Below are 22,665 nucleotides of genomic sequence, written 5' to 3' on the forward strand. Positions count from 1 at the left end.
CAAGGGCAACATACAGCAGTGATTAAACCTTTATCATCCGTCCATGGTACCTAGGAATATAAGAATGTAGAGTGGTTATGCAAGTCAGGCCAAAATTCGATCTAGCACAATATCCGGTCTCTGACAGTGCCCTCTAGCAGATGCCCAGACAAGAATGTAAGAATGAGGAAACCACAAAGTTGTTATAGAATTGCTACTTCCCCAATATATTATGTTATATATTGGGGACTATCATATACCTATTTTACACCTATGGGAAACTTTGTACTACTAGGTTTTAGTTCAATTCTATCACAGAAGCTTGTCTGCATCAAAAAAGTTAGATTTCTTTTGGCCCAGACTGCCTGAAACTCCTGCTAACACTAGAGAAATTTGTGTAGATTTATTGTCTCTTGTTTTCACTAATTCTTTTGCGTGCTTAGCCAAAATAGCTGAATTTTGTTCTATATTCTGAAGGCTATCACAGTGTTTGCAAGGCAAGAGTAAGCAGTAGTAAATTAGGAGACTCGTTTGGTACACACCTATGCTCACTTATGCAGCAAGCACATGAATTTGCTGTGTGGCTGCAAGACCTGGAGAAATCTTTGGTTGCCTGTCCAAAGCTGTTCCCTAACATTGCCATGCAGTGACTTTCCAAAGCACACTCTGCTTCTTTGTCCTGTTTGCTTCCCAAGAAGTACACATGAGGCAGCACACCATTAGCTGTCCAGCACTAAATTAATATGCCATATCCAGGGTATATCCTCTATTTTGGTATTTTCAACACATTGTTTCAAGAAGGAGACAAGAGAGGGAATTTGATGTGTGCCACGTGTGCCTTTCAGACCTGGCTTGGAGCGTTATCCAGTGAATGACAGGTGTTGGTAAACATCAGAGAAATAAAAGGATTACCCTTATGTAGCAGAGGGAGCAGGGTTTGATTTAAAATGGCAGAACTGTGTTTCTTTCTGTGACATCCTTTCAGTTTCTGATGCTGTGTACGTATTTTGTGTCACATTTTGCCCTTTATATAGGTATCAAAGCACTTATCTACAGTACCTCACGAGGACTTTTAAAACATTAATTAACACTTGTAAAATCACCAAGAGACATGGGTGTCTATCACAGTCAATTTTAAAAGGCTCTTATAAAGAGAATTGAACTTGTGACATTAAGGCATCTGATGCTGGGATTCTGTTTTCTACACACTAAGAAGGCTGATATATCAGGCTATGTTTATATTACAGCAGTCTATATCATGAGAGAAGGTATACTGTAGGTTTCCAAACTTTATTTTCCAGATTTTTTTCAATATTGTTAGAGTAAAAACTTTCGGAAGAGATAATGTGATAAATCAAAGAAAACCAGTCTGGTATTAGGAAGGTAAACGTCTCTTGCCTGTCTTCTGAAAAAAAACCTTTATTCAGAACTTCAGAAAAGGGTGTTACTGTGGCTGCCACCACCTTTACTGTGAAGTGCGGTACAATATAACATGTAGTGCTATAAAGGAATTCTGTTGGATAAAAGGGCCTGAGAGATCTTTACCATTTACTTAATGAACATGTAAGAATCCTGGTATCCTCTGTGGCGGGCAGAGGAGCTGGCCTGGGCCTCTCTGGCTCACCTACTGAAGTGTCAAAGACAAGGACAAAAGGGAGGACATGTCAGAAAGCTACTGCATTTCATCTGTTGTATGGTCTCAGGAGCTGAATTCGGGCCAGAATGGTCCCTGCATTAAGTTATGAATCACCTTCCAACTCTCTTCCAATATTCTTTTGTTCCTCTGAGGTTTACTTCTATTAATTTGATATCTAAGTAGATAGGAAAAAAAAAAATAGGTCAAGAACTGCTAAAGGTTGGAATTGATACTATTATGAAATCATGCAAATAAAAATGACTTTAAGACCATGTATTATCTATATTGCTAAAACAAGTTTCCTCCTATGTTAGTTTTCAGTAAGAGAAAGTTTAGAGATTTCTAATGAATTTGAAAAATTGTTCTCTTTGTGATTTTATGTGACAAACCCATAGGCATTAACTGAGGGACTGTGAAAGTATTAAGTAGTCTTCCAAACTGAAAAATACCATATAGATAATAGCAGAATAATGAATATTTTGGAAGATATAGGATAAAGAGAAGTGAATTTTCTATTGCATGCCAACTCTCTGCTACTGTACAGTTGATGAAAGACAATGCCATCTTCTTATGGAACAGGGATATTTCAAAAGGCAGGTAAGAGAATTAAACACTCGAGCTGTCACTGATTTTCAATGAGGGAGATTTTTCAAGTTTTGTAGGTCAAAGCTTCTAGGTATATTTTTAAACTATTATATTAAGTCCAAGGAGTATAGAAGTCTGAAAATAAGCTGATTTTCAGATTTTTTTTGTTTGGATAGGTGCATCATCTTCGTTACTTCTTCAATCTGGTCTGTTACAGAAGTACCACAAATATCTAATCCTATTTATTGCCTTCTGTATACTCAAGTTGGGTGACCTTTACAAAAACGTGAACATCATTTTGATGTAGAAAGTGTTGTAAAGGTACCAGAATTAAGTTACTGATAAAAGATTAAACAGGTATAACAGGAAGTGAATGATGCGCCATCTTTGGACTTTGTGCCATCTTTGAAGCTCATAAATCATAGTGTTGAGGGCAAAAACAACGCTTCCTGTCAAAGCGTGAGAGATTTCCATCTCATGTTTGCTTACCCTGGCTGCTCTCTGATAAACCTCATTCCCTTTCTAATTGCATATTCTAATTCTTTACTTCTGGCCTGCCCCCAGCCTGTTCTGAATATTATAGGCTTGGTACAGAAGCTGGGATGTGACTACTTCAACAGTTATAGACAACTGGAAATTATCTTTTGCATCAGTGCCCACAGGCCATTTCTTCCACCACCAAAACAGCACGAAGAAGTATTAATGGAAGAGAGACTAAGCCTCCCAAACTCTCAATCCTCAGACCAGTCCGAAATAGCTACAACACCCAGCCACCTCTTTTTTTTTTTTTTTTGGTTTATTTTGTTTCTCTTAAAGAGAGATTTCAAGCCTGAAAAGTAAAAGTCAGTCCTAGAATGTTCCCAAGAAAGCCTAATACTTCCCATCAAGTTTTCACATGAGCAAAGTAGAGTACCTCTCTCATAAATGGGCTTTTGTATATTTCTCTGGAAGCTCATGAATGAGAGATATTTAATATTAGCGAAATAGACCTTGCTGTCTTCTACTGTTGCAGTAATAAAAGTATTTATTACCAACATATTACTTCTGAAAGTCCCTGCTGAGACCAGAGGTGCCAAAATGCTAATGGCATTGCTTAGGCAATTAAAAGATACTGTATTAATGAGAAGACTGAATTGAATAGGTATTCAGGTGATCAGATGCATGGCCAGCAGGAAGATTACAGTATTGCAAAAGTTTAGTAGCAGAGAAGGGAGATTTCCATAATACTATTGGCTAGGTGTAAATGTCCTTGGTGGACCAAGGAAAGTCAGACACAACATCTTTCATCAGCTGCAAACTCAGGTAAAATAGGGTAGCATGCATATGTCAGAAATATTGCCGTATACTTCAGACTGCTTTCATCTACCCAGTCATCTTTTTCCATAATCTAGGTGCTAATTTAGAAAGGCACTGAAACTACAACTGGGAGCCGCAGGCACTGAGAGTATCTTTCAGGATCTTCCAGAAGAAAAATAAAGTTCTTCTTCCAGTTCTCTGCAAGCTAGATGCTGCAAGTCTAGCTTGCAGTGGAAGTTGATTGTAAAGATACTTCCGTGATGCCTTACAAAGCAGCACGAGGAGCAAAGATTTTTCAGTAGCATGGTGCTTTGTTTTTTTAAACCAGAGAAGATTAAGGGAACTGAGATTATCACTTTTCTCCTTTTGCACCATCTAGGTGTTACACAGGTACTGTAGGTTATGTAAGATAGTGCCCAGAAGTGGGAGGTTTAGGTTCACATGCCGGGAATTCCTGATGCAAGGCTGTGAGTGTAGACCCTTGAAATCCAAGAGACGGCCAGCTTGGGATCTTACTGCTCCTGTCTGCTTGCACTGGTATTTGTGAGGAGGTACGCACTCATACCTGAAAGCAGAATGAGGGAGTCGTAAAAAAGATCATTTTTATCTTGAAAAGTAAGTGAGGAGAACTTTTAGAGGAAACATAAGGGAGGAAGTGACTAGAACAGAAAAAACTAATCCCCGCTATCACGCGTAGTTTTCACTGTATGTATGCCTTTACGAGTCTAGATCTGGCTCCAAGATATTATGCAAACAGTGCATGCAAAAGGAATGATGAATGAAGTTTATTGAATAGTGCATATAAGAGAAGAAAATCTGTGTACGTTTTCTTTTTTACTAGGCCTTTCCTTGTTTTTGTCTCTATAGAACTTGCTGCTGTGGCCTGTGCTTTAAAAAGATACTATCACTGCAATATTAGAGCATAAACAAAAAGGATATTCTACCTTCCTATAATTTTAGAATTACTGGGCTTATTTCTGACTAACAATCTTTTTTTATTCCGTTTTTGCTTTCATTCTGTTTGTTGGTTTTGTTCCTAAGGGGAGAAAAATACTGTATCTTTAAATTAGGAGTAGCTGAATAATGAATCTTGGGCAGTGAAAAGGCTAATGTGCTGTGGAAGAGAAGGAGTTTAATCTAATTTACTTGGAGGGTGTCTGTCTGTGGTGTTGTTTTCTGGACTGTGGGAATAGAGGAGGGAAGCTGCCCCAGTGAATGGTTCCGCCTGAGCCAGAATCAGTGGGGAGTCCCTTAGATGCCACTGATCCGAAGCCAGGCCATGAAAAGGGGATTAAAGAAATGTTCTGATTTGCAATTCACACTAATGCACCCCGTCGAACCTTTGGTAATATTTCAAACCACATTTCAAGGGAAGTGCCCTTAAAATAGCCAGCTAAATTGTATTAGAGCAATACTATACAACCCACTCATCCATTTATGATTTGTTTTTGTTTTTAATTCTTTTAACTGTTGGTGGTGGTGGCTTTTTAAGGTAATTAAAACTTTTGTGCATTGTGAATATTCACACTTGCATGGGAATATTTCTTAGTGTGCTTGTCCTATTAGGCAGACATGTTTATTTAAACACTGGAGGAAAACTGCTACAAAGATTCTGGAGCTAGGAAAAAATGAGCCAATTGGATTAAAAAGTAAATATTTTCTGCATGCCATTTAATTTTATGAATATCTAGTGGAGATTCAGTAAGAAAGGCTGGCTTATAAAATTGATAAAATTCTTATCAGCTTTCATTTTTTTGTTTGGTCTTTCTTTTACAGTCACTACCTACTGTATGGCTAACTTTTTAAAAAACGTGTTATACATCTCATTTTGGTAACAAATTCTATCAGGTGCAAGAAGCTAAAAAGTGTCGGAATGAATCAATATAAAATATGGAAGAGGATAGGATTATTGAGTAGGACTAACATTAAACTGCTCTCTTTTTGTGTAATGAACAGATGGCTGAAAATACTGCATCTGAAATACAGGGAGAGCTACAGACTTTTTACACATAAAATTGTCGATATCAGTTCATGTTCTGTCATAACGCACTTGTTATGTAATAGATCATTTAGACTATTTCCCTAAAATTCCTAAATGTATTAATTAACTCTTTAGCTCCCCAAGTCTATCATTTCATTTCTCTCCACTGCTGAAGTGTCAGAACATTTTATCTCAAAGGGATTATTTGGGTTTTCTTTAATCCCATTTCAGAAAACCCTGCCTAGCACTGCAATTTCCATTGACTCTAACATGTATAGAGTAGATGCAACTTTGATTTTCACCATTACCCATATCAAAGTATTTTATTACACTGTCACTGCAATAGATTACACAGCATTAAACTTTGCCATTCCGTGGATGGGGGAGGGTGGGCTTCTTTCTTGTCTTGTTTATGCTTTGCTATACCTACAAAATATTTAGTTATGGTTTAAATTTTGACATGCCTTATTAAATATTTAGGTTTTTTAATCTTTTGCTTACGGGACAGAACACGAGCTGGACTTTTAGATATAGATGATTCCTCTGCACATTTTGGGGAGGTGGGGAGATGGATAGCTAGAGGGAGAAATGTATCTTTCCTGCGAGTTGGCACATTATTTGAAATCATGTTTAATTATAAAGTTTCATTAAAAATCTTTTGCTTAAAGTTTTAGAAGCCTAATAAGATTTCCATTAATTTAAACATATCACTATTCCCACAACGGCCCAAATGCTTTCTTTTTCCTCTTTCATCCATGGTTAAATATGTAAATAAAATGTCTAAAGTCATTCTTCAAAGAAGACAAAAGAAAAAAGAGCTGAGGGAAAAGACAGCCATAAAATTCCTCCCAATTCTCCATAACATTTGCCAGAGGGGGGCCAACTCCTAGCCAGGGCCTAGCAGCAGGGGTGCCTGGCTGCTCCATAGAATCACACATCTCAAATCCCACACACAGGAGAAAAAAATAAAATAAAATATCTTTTCAGCTGGAGCCATCAAAAGGCTCTTTTCATTTATTAGTTACAGAGGTATCTTCCAGTTGCTGATTTCTCAGCACTCTCATTTTTCTATAATAATGTTCTATTTGTTAGTTTCACTGACTCAAGCTCGTTGAATGGAATATACTCCTAGATAGCTCTTTAAAAATATAGAAAGTAAAATAAATGATCTAAAGCAGGATGTATGGGCTAAAATAATGGCTGGAAAAACAAGGCTGAATTAAATTGTCACATAAAAGATCAATTAAGAGAGACACAATTACAACGGTTTGGCTGTGTTTTTTTTATTTTTTTTTCTTTTTCTCATTTTAATTTGTATTTCCTTTTTTGCCACTTAGGAGAAAAAGGTTGCTATCAGTAAGACAGAACAAACATGCCATGTTTTATTTTGTGTATTTTTCTAGATTATTTTAATGTGAATGGTGATATAAAATGCTTTTCAAAAATACTTGTTGAAAATAAGAAAAACAACCTCCCAAACAATCAAGCCGAACAAAACAAATATATAATATGTTCATCTGAAGCGTTTTTTAAGTTTTAGTTTTTAAAGGTGGCTGTCCCTTGTAAAAGCTTTCCCCACGCTTCCCTACTACCCCCAGCTGAGCGCTGCAGAAGAGGAATCAGGATGCATACAAATACTAAGAAAACAGGCTTAGATTAATGAAGAATGGAAATGCCCCAACACACTCGCTCTCACACACATACATGCACACAGACACACTAAAATAAATAAAGCTTTTTTTTGCACATAACGCTGCCTGCATTTGTAACATCCCCTGAGGAATCTAAAAGTGTCCAGGAAAGGTCAGCCCCTAAGACCAATACTTTGTAAGTGTGATCTCCTCGATCCGCTGAAAAGCCACAAAAAGCAGTACTGTGTTAAAACATGTTTATGGTGGCTTTTACTTCTAAGCAAAAACTAGCTGCATCTTCAGGGTTTTCAAAGACAAACATCAGCCCTGGTTTGTTGTCCTTGCTTGGATCCATTTCACCCTTATCACAATTGAGGAAGCCAACAGTTTCCTTTCTAGAGACTGGTGGGGTATTAACTCTGACCCTGCGGGATTTGGTAGTTTCCAGGAGAATCCGTGTTCATTTCGATAAGAAGCAGGCACTAATGGAGGGGAGCCCGGTTTGTGGGGGCAAGCGTGAATGAAGAGAAAGATTTTCCTTCTTCATTAATATGTTTGCTAAAATTAAGTTCAAAGTAAATTAATAATAGTAATAAAGTAGAGCTAATTATCTAACTTCTGATCACAGTGCTCCTTTCAGTGTGTAGAATTGTGAATTTTAGTTTGGCTGGGGATTTAACTTCCTCCTTCTAGCTCTGCTGGACCAATAAGCAGCGTAAATCTCAAAGCTTAACTTAAAAAGTAAGCACAACTCACTTTAAAATGATCTCCGTCTCCAAAATCTGTAGGTATCATTTCTACAGAGGATGAAGTCACTTTCCCAAGGGTATATCTCTAGTCCTCTTAGGGTTTCTTATGTAAGGAAAAAAAAAAAAAAAAAGGAGAAAAAAAAAAAGCTACTTTTCGAGAGATGCCATACCGTGATTAAAACCATAATCAGGTACTTTTTCAGCAATCCCGCCTGTCCTGTTCAGTTAGGAATTCGAGACAAAGCACGACATTTGAAAACAGCTGAGATTCCAGGCTGAAAGCAACCGTATTTTATGACCCTGGCAGCGGAGAGTTTATAGCACTCGCCATAAAACGCATCCTCCTCCCCACATCCTCCCTGCTAAAGCATCGCCCTCCCTCCAATAAAGGCAGCCGGGGAGGCACCACCTTCAGCCCTCTCGTTAGGAGACACGGAGGCTGCGGCGCTGCTCTCCTGGCTCCCCTCCTACCTGGGCGAGGGAGGTTAGGCTGACGCCTTCTAGAGACAAATCTTGTTAAACTTTCAAGGGAGGGCACCGGGAGGGAAAGGAGAAAGGCAGGAGAGAGAAAGGCAGGAGGAGAGAGAGAAACAAATGGGGCTTTTTCTAATCTGTGCTGATCAAGGAGAACCTGTAGGGGTCCTTAAGGAGGTTTCAAGGCGTTCCGAGTGATTGGAAAGTAATCACCGTGTCAGCTTCACCTTTCTCATGCAAAGTGGATGTCGTATGCGAGGCGGACCCTGCGCAGGTTTTGATTTTTTTTTATTCTACTTCATCCTCGGCCTCAGCCGCCCCCTGAGCAGCCGGGCTGCTCCAGCCGGGCCGTCGCCGCCGATGCGGGGGGAGCGGAGCGGAGCGGGGCGCCCCCAGGCAGGCGCGGAGCCGGCCCCTCGCAGAGCCAGCGGCGGGGGGGCGCCGGGCACCTTTTTGAGCCCCCCCTCTTCGACGGTTTAGAGATTTTCTCCTCCTTTACTCCACGCTCGGACAAGCCCATCCCCACCTCTCGGCGAGAAAGTGCGGAGCTAGGAGAGGCAAAGCCCCGAGGGACCCGCCCGGGACAGGGGCGCTGTGCGGCGCTGAGCGCTCGGACCAGGACGAGGAGGAGGAGGAGGAGGAAGGGCGGTGGAAAAACGGACCGCAAAAGTGGAAGCCCGGAGACAAGAAAGTTGCCGGGCTCCCCGCAGTAAGTTTGGCGCAGCTGAGGACTGGGGGCGCTGCTCCCCGTGCCGCCCGCTCGCGGCGTTCCCCGGCCGCCCCCCTGCGCTGCCGCCGGGGCTGGGGTCGGGGTCGGGGTCGGGGCCGGGCGGTGCTCGCTGCCCCCGGCCCGGGCTATGCTGAGCTCCGCGCCGCCCTGCCCCGCCGCCCGGCTCCCTCCCGAAGGCCGGGGGTCGTCCCGGGCCGGGCAGCAGCCGAGGGGCCGCTGAAGTGGCTGCCGCCCCCTCTGCTCCCTCGCCCGGCCGCCCCAGCGCCAGGCGCCCCCCGGAGGGAGCCGCGCTCCGGCCGCCCCAGCGGCAGCATGGGGCCGGGGGCCCGGAGCTTGGTGCGGGCCGTGCTGGTGCTGTGCTGCCTGAGCGGCTCCTGCGCTGGGATAAGCTCCATCGACATCGACCGGCCCGGCGACGGGAGGTGCCAGCCCATAGAAATCCCCATGTGCAAGGATATAGGGTACAACATGACGAGGATGCCGAACCTGATGGGACACGAGAACCAGAGAGAAGCTGCCATCCAGCTGCACGAGTTTGCCCCCTTGGTGGAGTACGGCTGCCACAGCCATCTGAAGTTTTTCCTCTGCTCTCTCTATGCCCCGATGTGCACGGAGCAAGTTTCTACACCGATCCCAGCCTGCAGGGTCATGTGCGAGCAGGCGAGGCTGAAATGCTCTCCCATTATGGAGCAGTTCAATTTTAAGTGGCCGGACTCCTTAGACTGCAGCAAACTGCCCAACAAGAATGACCCCAATTACCTGTGCATGGAAGCCCCCAACAACGGGTCGGACGAGCCACCCAGAGGATCCAGCATGCTGCCGCCCATGTTCCGGCCACAGCGGCCCAGCGGTGGCCATGACCTGCAGCAGCACAAGGACAGCCTGAGCAGAACCTCCTGTGAAAACCCTGGCAAGTTCCACCACGTGGAAAAAAGTGCTTCTTGCGCACCGCTCTGCACCCCAGGGGTTGATGTTTACTGGAGCAGGGATGACAAGCAGTTTGCTGTCATTTGGATTGCCATCTGGTCCATTCTGTGCTTCTTCTCCAGTGCTTTTACTGTTCTCACGTTTCTGATAGATCCGCAGCGTTTCAAGTACCCTGAGAGGCCCATTATCTTCCTGTCTATGTGCTACTGTGTCTACTCGGTGGGGTACATTATTCGCCTCTTTTCGGGTGCTGAAAGCATCGCCTGTGATAGGGACAGCGGCCAGCTCTATGTCATCCAGGAAGGACTGGAGAGCACTGGCTGCACCATTGTGTTCCTGGTTCTGTATTACTTTGGTATGGCAAGCTCCTTGTGGTGGGTAATCTTGACTTTAACTTGGTTTCTGGCAGCTGGGAAAAAATGGGGACACGAAGCAATTGAAGCAAACAGTAGCTACTTTCATTTGGCGGCCTGGGCCATACCAGCTGTGAAGACCATAATGATCCTGGTTATGAGAAGGGTGGCTGGAGATGAGCTGACAGGGTTGTGCTATGTTGGAAGCATGGATGTGAATGCCTTGACTGGGTTTGTACTCATTCCTTTGGCTTGTTATCTAATCATTGGCACTTCTTTTATTCTTTCTGGGTTTGTGGCCCTTTTTCATATCAGGAGGGTGATGAAAACAGGTGGAGAAAATACTGACAAGTTGGAGAAGCTGATGGTCAGGATTGGTGTCTTCTCAGTCTTGTATACAGTGCCTGCAACTTGCGTGATAGCTTGCTATTTTTATGAAAGACTTAATATGGATTATTGGAAAATTGTGGCAACTCAACAGAAATGCAAGATGAACAATCAGACTAAAAACTTGGACTGCACGATGAATAATTCTATTCCGGCAGTAGAAATTTTCATGGTCAAAATTTTTATGTTATTAGTTGTGGGCATTACTAGTGGTATGTGGATCTGGACTTCCAAGACTCTTCAGTCCTGGCAAAATGTTTGTAGTCGAAGATTAAAGAAGAGAAGTAGGAGAAAACCTGCAAGTGTTATTACAAGTAGCGGAATCTACAAAAAACCTCAACATCCACAGAAAACTCACCTTGCAAAATATGAATCAACGTTACAACCACCCACTTGTGTGTGAATAGTTTTTAGACAAGACTATATCTCACCTTACAGACTTACAAATGTCCACAGTAGCAGCCAGAAATTAAAAAAATAAATGGTGCTTTTTTTTTTGTCAGAGGACAGTTTAATATCTCAAGGCAAAAAATGTGTCATGCTGAATTCAGGACCTGGTGAAATACTGAAGGTAAATGTACTTATGGAAAGGTTTTCAGTGAAAGAAATATTGTGAATTAAAGCAGGCTCTTCTGTTATTAATTGTAGTTAAGTACTTCATCCATCTCTCAGATGTTTAAAAGAAAAAAAGCCCAACAACAAGACAAACAAACAAAACGCCTAGTTTAACTTTTTTTGTGTAGCTGAGCTGGATTTCCTACAGGTTTCTGAGTAACAAGGTATAGCGAAGTCTTATGGAGCAAAGATTTTCTTTGAAAAATGCCGAAGTGCGCATTGTCCCCTAAGGTCCCCGAGAGGCCTATCGTCAGAAAGCAGGCGATCTCTGAAAGCAACTTCCGTGCTAACTTTGAGAGAGGGAGAGAGAGAGAAATCCTTTACAACTCATCTCAGCTTAGTGGGTTTGCAGTGCCTAAAAATAGGTTCAATCTATAATGCTCACCAATATTCTTTCACTAAAAGAGAAACTTCCTGCACCAGACACAAACTTTATGAATAAGAATAATGTGCAATACATTTTTTTTCTTACCATGACATGAAAAGAGAAACAAGTATTTTGCTGTACATAAAGACAACAAAAGAAATCTCTTAACAAAAGAACTAAGAGGTCTAGTCCTCAGAAACCCTTTAGTGTTACATTTTGTGGCTTTTTAATGGAAATCAAGCCAATGTTATACACGTTTGGACTGATTTGTGCAAAAAAAAAAAGGGGGTGGGGGGGAGGTCAATTCAAAGAGACCCAAAGGGCTTATTGACTCTTTCTATTGTTAAACAAATTCTCACTATGAATAGATCAAGAAGCACTAGATTCTGCAAAGGGAAGCTTTGTATAGAGTGATGCTCTTTACTGTGCTGGGGGTGCACAGTTTTGGCTGTATATATTTGTAATATACAATTATTTTTCATGCACCACTATTTTATTAAAAATAAAATATGTTCTTTAGTTTGATAATTTTGTGTGTTCTAAACTTTCTCTGATGTGCTTTGTGGTTAATAAACTTGTTTCTTCAATTATTTGATAAAAGCACACTTTGAATACAATAGTTGTTATTACACTTGGCTGCAAGTATAAGCAGATAGAACAATAATTTGCTCAAAAGAACTTGCGAGTTGAAATTAAATAAATGGGTTTTGAAGTTGCATTTTCTGTGAACCTCTGCAATTGAGAAACTGAATGGGAAGAAGCTTTAGTGATGTAAAAAAGCTGCAGTCGTGTAGGGTAGTACCATGTTTACAAAGCACTGAGATTACAACAATGATCCTTGGTTAACACCCCTTTCAAATTTGCATAGGGTATGTTCAGCATGTTAAAGATATCTGGCTCACTTCTGCACAGTTTGAATACACTTCAGTCTCTACTCTTCAGGGAGTTTTTTCCCTTCTAACATTACCGAATGTATCGCTATTATTTGGGAAAAGGCTTAGGGAAAGATCAGAGGAAAGAAGACGGGAAATCTAAATACGGAATTTAAATACTTCTTTAGGAAAAGTATCTGATTAAAATTGTAAATACGTTTTCAAAAAGTTTTTAGTGGAGCGTGATTTTTATGAACCTGAAGTTTTCCATGCTGTTAACTAACAGGCTGTGTGATCACCTGGGGAGATAGTAATGTAACCTCACTTTCTCACACAGGCTGTTCTAGAAAACCCTTTATCGGGAACTTCATCACAGAGAGAGGTCTTAATGGACTTTGGTAGAGGGTGGATCCCTGCGATGCTCACATTGCAGTGGTTAGGAAAGTTACAAAAAAAGGACTTTTTTAGTGGCCTGGTTTTTCAAGGATATGTGCGGAGCTGCATATATATATATATATATATTTTTTTTTTCTTCTTCCCTGTAGTCTTTTAAAGTGTTTCTAGTAATGACTAGGAACTCGAATGACAAAAATGATCTTGCAGGTATTATTAATCAACTTTATGTCTAAAATGCGCACATGTGAAGCAGTTTTCAATATCAAATTTATCTGGGGGAGGTGGGGGGGATATTTTTCTGTCTTTGTGCGTACATGCCACTGTTTGATACACAACCTGGTGGATGCCCTGGAAGTTAATCCTGACACAGCACACCCTCCTGGAGCCAAAGCAGGACATTGCACTTCACAAATTCACTTCTGAAGCTACTGAATTAATACTTTTGCATCTGTGTGTGTTCTAGTTAAAATCAATTGCATTAGATCCCAAGAAATACAATGTTTTCAAATAATCTGTGTATTGCAAATTACTATAGGAGTCCTTAAATATGTGTTTTGTTATTATGCATGTCACCTTGTCAGTAATGTGTGCACCTCGCCAGTAATGTGTCTTCACACGAATTTCATCCGACGTAAAGGTTAGTGCTTGTTTTACTGGTGACAGATTTGTTTAGAGAATGTTTCACCATGAAATATGTTGCCCTCTGAAATCAGCATCTCACTGTTTTGCTAACTACAGAAAGTTACTTGCTTTCATTGTTGATCATGTATTTTTGCAGTCTGTTACTAGGATTCTGGAAGAGAAAACAAAAAATGAAGAAAGATGTTCAGCAATGGCTGGACTCCTGCTGCCATTCTAAGATTTATCAAATGTCAGCTTAGGCCCTTCATTGTCACCAGAGCAGAACTGCATGTTCTTCTAGGAAAATGCCACATTTGAATGCCTGGCTAGGTGCCTCATATCACCAATAGATTCTTCCTAAACTGTTAACTAGGAATTTGGATTTTATTTCCCCTTTGTAGTGATTTTTTTTGTTGTTTTTAACTGGTAAGCAAATTAGATTCTTCAAGTATATAATGCTGCTGCTTTTATTACTCCAGGACTAATGTACAGTAAATGTAGCAGAATACGATGGTTGTCTTTCAGGACATTAAGAATGAATTATTTCAAAAATTGTACTTCTTACTGTCCCGTAACTCTGAAAAGTCTTAACAGTTTATTATTGAAGTTGCCACATAAGGAATTGGAAGCTTAGAGGCGTTAAGGGAAAGTGATACTTATTTTCACAATGTGTCAGTGATTTAATATAGTATTATTAATAATTTAACAGAGAATTTTATTCTTGTCTTAGAAGTCTGCACATTAGTTAAAAATAATAGCAACCAAAAAGTCTTTGAGAAAATATCTCAAAAGTATTCTCTATTGAACATCTTTACTTTTCATGGTAATTTTATATTTCAGTAAAATCATATTGGTATTTTTATCTGTTGAATTTGTTAGGATTTTTTTCTATGTACTGTCAAGGCCTATCGGGTATTTGCTTATCGGTAGATTTTTAAGAAAAGTATTTATATGCGAATATATTAACAATTCAGTCACTCCATAGGAAACTTGTTGAGGAAGGAATGCAAGTCCAGAACTTCCTTCTGGAGAGGATATTTTATTACAGTCTGGTGGCGCTTAACTTGATACAGTTTTGCTCAGTTAAATATATCTCAAAAAAAAACAAAGCAAAACAAACACACACAAAAAGACATTGTTAGTGTCTGCATACACCGATCAAGAATCTAATGTTTGCCACATGGTTGTGTACAAGGGCACTGTTCTCTCCTGTGGGAGCTGTAGATTACCCATGAGGGTAGATATTGTCTCCAACTGTGTAGGTTAAGATGATGCAGGTTAGGTCTCAGCATTCAGGTAGCATCTGTGTATGTTAGGAACAGAAGAAGACAGAAAGTTTGTTTTTTTGGAGAGGGTAGTTTGGTAGAGTACTTTTGTTTATTGAGTAGAGATTACTGAGATAAGAATATGAGATCAGCAAGGAAAAATTAGATGCAGGAAAAAAGAACACAAAATCTCTTCCATTTACAATGATATGCCTTGTTTCTCAGTAAAATGCCAATGCTGCTTATAAATAGAAAGGAAATTAAGCTCAGTACTCTCAAGGTTTTGTTTTAGGTATGACATATTAGGACACTTTGAAGAGTACAGTGCAAGCACCACAGTTGAAAGGATATGAGGAGCTCAATCAAGGAATGTTCAGATCTCTTATCAGATTTTTCCCAAAGTAGCGTTTCATATGTATGTTATTATGAAGCCATTATTCACATATGGCTGTCATCCCACGGCTTCAAACTATATGAAAAGCCAAGTAACGACAATGTCTGTAACATACACCCTTATTCGAACACTTAAAATCTATGGCTTCAAGGGGATAGTTCTGTAATGATGGGATATTATGTGCTCAGGTGGTCTTTTGATGACAGGTGGTCTCCAACAACAGATGGCCTCAAAGGAGGAACTTCAGTGCATTTTAGTTTAAAACATTTACACATTTCTTTTAAAAAATTTGAAATGTTATCCTTGTGTAATGTTCTTAAGTATTTTAGACAGAGTAGCCAAGTTATTAACACTGACAGATGATAAATCAGGGCATCCTTTAAAAGGTGGGTGATGGCGATTATGTGGTCTTGGAGCTTGCTTTGATCAGAAGTGACAGGCCTGTAAGGTCTGTGCCACTCAATCCCCCCTGGAGGGAGATCAGCACCTGTTTGCACTTTGAGGCTCCTCTACCTCCCACTGCCTTCCAGCACTATTTCATCTTTTTTAACACACTTGATGTTGATTGGCTTTAAGCAAAGTCATTATTCATTTACAAAACACTCCTTGATGGAGCTTGCTTAAAACTGTATTTCAGTAGCAGTGTTTGTGCTGTTACAGTTAAGGTTGTATCGACATTCCAATTATAAAAGCTTTATTTTCAGTGAACTACTGAGTTAAAATCAACCTGGGTGCTAATATTAACCTTGTTTCATATTTTGTATAAATAATATTGTCCATGAATCAGTTCAGCTTAAGCTTTGTGTATCTTTACATGTTTATCCAGAAGAGACAATATATTATTAGGTTTGTAAAACAAACGGGTTCTGGTACAGTAGATAAGATTTTAGCTTAATAAATACTGTTTCAAATAGCTTTGTCTTACTTTTGAAGTGTAATGGATATTTCTAGAAAACAGCACAAAACAAGGCTTTGACTTCACTAAGGGGCATGTGACAAATCACAGAAATTAGTATCCATTGGTTATTTAATGTTGTCTATGTAACATTAGACTTTGGTATAGTCTTACCAACCTAGATGCAAATACACACTACGGTCAGTGGTATCTCATTAGTTAATTTTAGTGTGTCTGAGAACAGATGTGGTTCAAGCCCAATTCTGCTTTTTCCTGTATTAGCAAAGTTAAAGCTTTGGGGAGTGGTACATCAAAGGCAGGACCGAGAGATCATTGTATATCTTGGTAAGGCATTGTTTAAAAAGGAATTCCTTCAATTTGTTGTCACTTGTTTCTTCCTTCTATTCTTCAAGATCTCCTCATAGATCAGCTCCACTGAAGTCAACGGGTGTCCAACTAATTTCAGTGTATGCTTTGAATCAAACTTCCTATCTCAGGGAAAGCACGTGCTACAGGAAGAGTCCTTAATTTGACTTTTTTTTCCAAATCAGAACATTTTTTTTACAAATGCTGATAATGAAATATTCATGATATGAAAATAAATAAATAAATCATTGAGTGGAAATTATTTCACTTACATTTTTAAAGCATGCTATTATGTTAGATTGCACATAGCATGTTCCAAAATCAGGTGTTATTTCAAAATGAAATTCAGAAGTATTGGGTGTTGATAAAGTTGATTTTTTTTTTAAGTTTATTTAGCATTTTCTGAGAGCACTTTACTTAGATTTATTGCAGAATGCTCAATGTTATTGGATCTGCATTTCCTGGCAGCAGAAAACCCCTTCAAAAAATCTTCAGCCACTTTAAATGTTTGCTCACGAGCCTTTTGTCACCTTTTCCAAGAGAGTAGTCCTGTAGTATCAATGGGAGCTAGGGATGAACAGCAACATTTTGAGTTGAGCCTACAATGTGCTCCTTGTTTCCTCCTTTCTTCCCTGATCAGCACTTCCCTTCCCTTCCCCTCTCTTCCACTGCTGATCAGTCTTTCATCATCTGCATGTGACTTGCTTCCCTTACCCTCCTCTCAAGTGATCCATCCTTTTAGTCTCTAATCTGCCCACACACAGCTTTCTGTGGTACTGGCCCATAGCTGGGACTGCTTTGAGCTTTTTTGTTCAATATAAACGAAAAGATATTTCAAAACTTGTGTTTTATCTCTCTTTTTGGATAAGGAGTGTGGTAAGAAATGGAGGTTCAAAGTCCTGAGCTACCAAAGGTGCTGATGAACACAGGAGACTGTCAAGAAGAGACTGCCAGTTCTGAGCAGGCACCTTAAATGTGAAAATATTCTTGCTGTGGACAAGCAATGCTTGGTTCTGTCTAGTACATTAGTTATTTTACATTTCCTTAATATGAGACTAATATCTATCTGTGTGAAATTACAAACAGGAAAGGGAGAAAGAAGATTAGATCAATGGATAAAGCAGGAAAAAAAAAAGCAACAACAACAAAAACAACAGCAACAACAAACCACTTGCATGCAAAAGCTTTTAGCCCAAGGAGAGGTTTTTATTCCTCAAAGCTTGCAAGTTTTTCCCAGTTATACCCAGCTGGCCTAATAGAGACATTTTATCTGCCTTTAGCTTCTCTTTCTCGTATCCTTAGTTCCTTACAGCTGTAACATTGCTTCACTTAGAACTATGCTACAGGCAGTAACCACAAGACTCATTTTGACCTTTGTGGTTCTTTAAACAAACTTTGAAACTGGACTATGACCACTATATTATTTGATAACATTAGAAGACATGGTATTAAAGTCTGGACCTTTGATATTCTTTCAGCTATATCATTTTCCACCTTGTTAAGATTTTAGTGGAACTGGTCAAAATCTTTTTATTTTGCACTGTCAGAATTTTTTCTTGTAAATTAATTTTTAAGGACAGGACAGATTTCTACTGGGGCTTCAGGCTTTTTAATTACTATAGGTGTGGGGTTTTTTTGAATCCTGACATTTTTATTTTTATTTTTAATTTCACGAAACAACTTTCCTTATTCTTTAGGACACTGATTTTAGTGATGAGATATGACAGTTTCCCAAGATTTCTCATCCTTTTGCATCAATATCTATACAGCAGTTTAGTTTCTTTAGAATGCCTTTTGAAGTTATTCATTGAAAATTAGTAGAGAATAAAACCCAAGTTACATGTCTACATGTGATTTTTATGCTAACTTAACCCAATCAATTTGAAACCAGATTAAAAAAATAATAATATTTAGTCAAATTGATGCAATTCCCAGCGTAGACATGGTGATAAGTGTAAAGGCAATCTCAAGGTCAGAGCACTGGACCAAGTAGAGTAAATTTTCTGAACCACAGAACTCAAGTCTCACTTTAGATGACTTTAAGCTTGTCAGTATCCTTAGATGGTTTTAGTAGTTTTCCTCCTAGAAATTTTGGCAATTGAACTGAAGCATAACACATTGTATCACTCTACTCTATTTTTTCTTTTTTTTTTTTTTTAATGGTAAATGTGCTACTCATTTATGGAAAAACAGTATTGCTGAGTTTGGTTTATGTATTCACAAACACTGCTCCCAGATTACCTAAGCTTTATGCCTTCCTTGTGATAGCAAGGAAAAGTTGCTTAGCACAAGAATCGCTGTTGGTAACGCCAGCGTGGTTAAGAAGGGACAGACAAAAACTTTTTCCTACAGTCAGCTCAAACTGGTGTTATGGTTTTTTGTTTGTTTGGGTTTTGTTTTTTTGGTGTGTGTTTGTTGTTGTTGTTGTTGTTTTTTGGGGGGGTGTTTTGTTTTTGTTTGGTTTTGGGGGGTGAGGGGCGGGGGAGCTATGTAAAACCTTGCTTGCGCTTTCCTCAGTGCTGTCTGTTCGGCTCAGCGCTTTTGAATTCCAAGTGGCAAGGGACAGACAGGTAAATATTATTTGCTAGTTCTGGACCAATCATAACCAAAGAATCATCCAGGAAATTGAATTAGCAAGCATAAGCCTGTCAGACTTTCAGTTTAGCTGATCTGGAGCTGTACCGAAGTCCTTGAAATCTCTGCAAAACTTTTGAAGTGTACTGATTGATGCTTTAAGCACCGTCCACCTTTGTGCAAACTATAATGCTTTACAGCATTTGGGAATTGTCCTACAAAGAAACAGTTGTAATCCTTGGTTGTGTATTTTGCTTTGTTTCTGTCTTTCTGCTGAGATAACAACTTAAAGTGTGGACCAAATTTTATGTTTCTCTTCAGTCTGGAATAACTCTTCAGGAACATCCTTGAGAACCGTAAGAGAGAGTTCTGAATTTTATATGCTATAGGGTAGTGTTAGCAAATTTTACAATAATGTAAATATTGGCTGAGTGCATCTTTATGGAAGGAATTGAAATTTTGCAAATTGTGTGTTTCTCTAAACAAGAAAGGAGAAAGAAAATTGAGCATGGGTAGTAAGTAGGTTAAAGATATTGAGAACAGAGCCACTGGAGAGGAGGAAGCACAAACAGCCTCAAGGGAGTTGTCATTATGTAAGTCCTAAAGCAAGAGATTCACAAACTCAGCTGTGTAATTCTTTTGCATTAATATCATCTGGTTCCCAGGAGCTTTGGTTTCCATCGTACTGCTCTGACCCACTACTCTCCTCACAGATCAGAAGTGACATTCAGAGATCTTCATTTCATGATTCCTCTGGTTATCGTGTAGAAGTGTAGCAATGTTTACAGTGGAATCTGATTATTTAGTTTTATGCACAGTATTTTGCACAATTACTATGGAAGAGTATGTTACATCTTTTGATATGCTGAAGTTTTTCCCACCCATGGTTTTGAAACAAATTACAAAGCAGTGAAGGTTTGAAAAATAATCAAATTTAGAACTTCAGCCATTACTGGTTTTGTTAATTAACTTATCTGGGGTAACAGGTTCTTCTGCATGTTGCTTTGAAATTTCCACCCTTAGAGCCCACAGAGTTTGGACTGTGAAGGGACGTATTATGCAGCTCTTTGATCAGTTTTGAAAATTAATCAGAGTCCTTGGTTTGCAGTGTATGATAAAGGGAAAATTTTAAAGGCACAAAAAAGTGTGTTCTTTATACCTTTTTTTTTTAATATCCAAGTTTGGCTTCATATGAACTACTGATGATTAATGACCTCCAAACAAGGTATTTAAGAAACCAGTAGTACAGGAAACACCAATGAGATTTGGGGATTGCCATACTGAAAGAATAAAGTGGAGATCAGCCCAAGAATGACTGGATCTGGTCAAAGTGTTCATTTATTTCTGCCCATGATTATGAGAAGCCACCCTTTTCTGTAAATGCACTTATTGGGAAAATGATGAAATGGAACAACTGTGAATTTGTCTTCCGTTCCTCAGACTGCTTTCATCTGCAGGGTTTCAGGCATGATGCAAAGAACACCAAAGCAGAATCACAGCCAGAGTGAATACTCAGGAGACCATATACTCTCTGATAAAAAAGCATATTCAATTTATCTATAAATATTTTGTGTCTCCTAGAAAAGCAAAATTCCGAAAGCAGTATTTTAGAAGTTATTTTGAGAACTCCAGCTTTTGTTTCCATTGTACAGATCCTGCACCCTGATGTCAAACTAATGGTCTTATTAACTTGAAAATCATAGGGCTCAAAAGGGCTGGAAAGGTCACAATGACCTTTATGTGAAACTTGTTGAAATGTTTTGACATGGGTTTGTAGCTTTCATCTCTGCACTGCAACTCGTGCAGATTGAAGATCTCCATTGCTTGGTGTTGATGTGCCCAGATGCACCTTAACCTGGGTCAGGAACACAGCTCAGGTTCTGTGATTTCCAGTCCCATGGCAAATCCTACAGGACCCAGTCCACACCCGTGGAAGGATTCCTATTCGCAGACTGAAGAGCATCAGAATTCTTTTCCCCCTCCATCACTCACAGTGTGAAGTTAAGTTTTAGATATCAACAGTGGCAGTGACAGGTTCGGGCTTTATGTATGCTTTTGTATTGGTTTGAAGTAATTATGAAGTAGAACCTGTTTCATTTTGACAAACCCTGTTAACATCCCTCTTCTGCAAGGAATCTCCATTTGACTGCATGTTCCCACCTTCTTGTGTTAATGATCACTGGTCAGCTGGGTATTTAAAGCATCAAAGAGCTGCTGTTTGAAGTGCAACCTTAAGCAAACTATCCATGTCTACAGCAGATCTCAGAATGCAGGAGACTGACGTTCTGGATCCTTGTTTGATGTGCTTAACACAACAGACCTATCTACAAGTTGGCATTTAAAAACGTCAACAAAAACAAACAACTTCGTTTCATTTACATAACAAAAAGTTCCTTGGACTTGCAAGGAGGCTGCTTTGAAATGCACCCTTGTTTCTGTCACTGATGGGAGAAGGATCTGTCTAGTCTGGAGCTCAACCTCTCGTCTCATACACACAGCAAATGGTAAAATTTCAATAAACAAAATCTATTCCTTCGACAATAAAAAATATTTAAACAACAACAACAACAGTAGGAACTGCAGGGGCACTATTATTATGTATTTTTTCTAAGTATTATTTTTAAAGGACTGATCCTATGCAAGCTTTGCAATCGATTCTAATACAGAATCAGATTGTAACTGATGTAGAAAGCTACAATTTGTAATAAGGTTCCAGTAATAACCTGAGTCACTACAATGAGTAATTCAAGACTTGTTTTTTCATGACATCTGTTCAAAAACATACAATATTCAAACAGTTGTAATTTGTGAGTAGTAAATGTATATGACAAACCATTCCTGTCTATCATCACAGTCTGACAATACATAAAACTCTCAGCATGACAATATTGAATAGGTTGATTTCAAATCAGGAAGCCATATTTCAAGGCAGGTTTAATCTTCTGGATTTGTATTTTAAACATACAAGTAGTGCATTGAGAAACTATATGGTGAGATTTTTTCTTTTGCTTTTGTTTACGAAGAAGGCCTCCCTAAATTATCTCCTTTTAATTCTGGTCATTTGCAAAAGTAATTTCTGAAAACAACAAAACCAATCTGCAAAGCAAATTCCCAAGCTAACAAGAGCAGTTCACGTCAGGAAAGAGATGGTTGGTTTCTGTTTGTTTTCTGTGTTTCCCATGGGATGAGTGATACATGGTTAAATGTATTACTGGTATATCTCAGACCTTTGCTGAAAAATAAGTGGTAGCATAGTAAAAGTGACAGTAAATTAATCACTTAAAATACATCATCACATTCCATAGTAGAGAATATAATGAGCTGGGCCCTTGAGTGGGGCCCAGAACCATGAAGCAGCAACTAAACTGAAAGCTCAGAATTTCATGAATTTGGGTCTTCTCTCTTAGATCCTTTTATGGCTTCAGTTACTGCAATATCTGATCACCTCAAACTATAACATAAGCTAATCTGAATATTAACACCAAAGCTGTATCATCCTATTAGAGATAGTGAACTGCAACTCAACAGAGTGCAGACAAGTTGTTCCCAGACAGCAAGGCACGAACATGTTC

At 39.4% G+C, this 22,665-nt stretch overlaps 1 protein-coding gene and 1 long non-coding RNA gene across 2 annotated transcripts in view; both read left to right on the forward strand.

Annotated features, from left to right (window-relative positions):
- LOC125180525 (uncharacterized) overlaps positions 1-22,665 on the forward strand; it is a 107,226-nt gene that overhangs the window by 18,392 nt on the left and 66,169 nt on the right. The gene's annotated exons all lie outside the window — the stretch shown is intronic.
- On the forward strand, positions 8,172-12,313 carry FZD10 (frizzled class receptor 10). Its single transcript, XM_013173432.3, has one exon. It carries the CDS (start codon positions 9,374-9,376, stop codon positions 11,129-11,131), a length of 1,758 nt encoding a protein of 585 aa, XP_013028886.1. The 5' UTR covers positions 8,172-9,373; the 3' UTR covers positions 11,132-12,313.

The sequence above is a fragment of the Anser cygnoides genome, chromosome 17 (genome assembly GCF_040182565.1).
Source record: "Anser cygnoides isolate HZ-2024a breed goose chromosome 17, Taihu_goose_T2T_genome, whole genome shotgun sequence".
Lineage (NCBI taxonomy): Eukaryota > Metazoa > Chordata > Aves > Anseriformes > Anatidae > Anser > Anser cygnoides.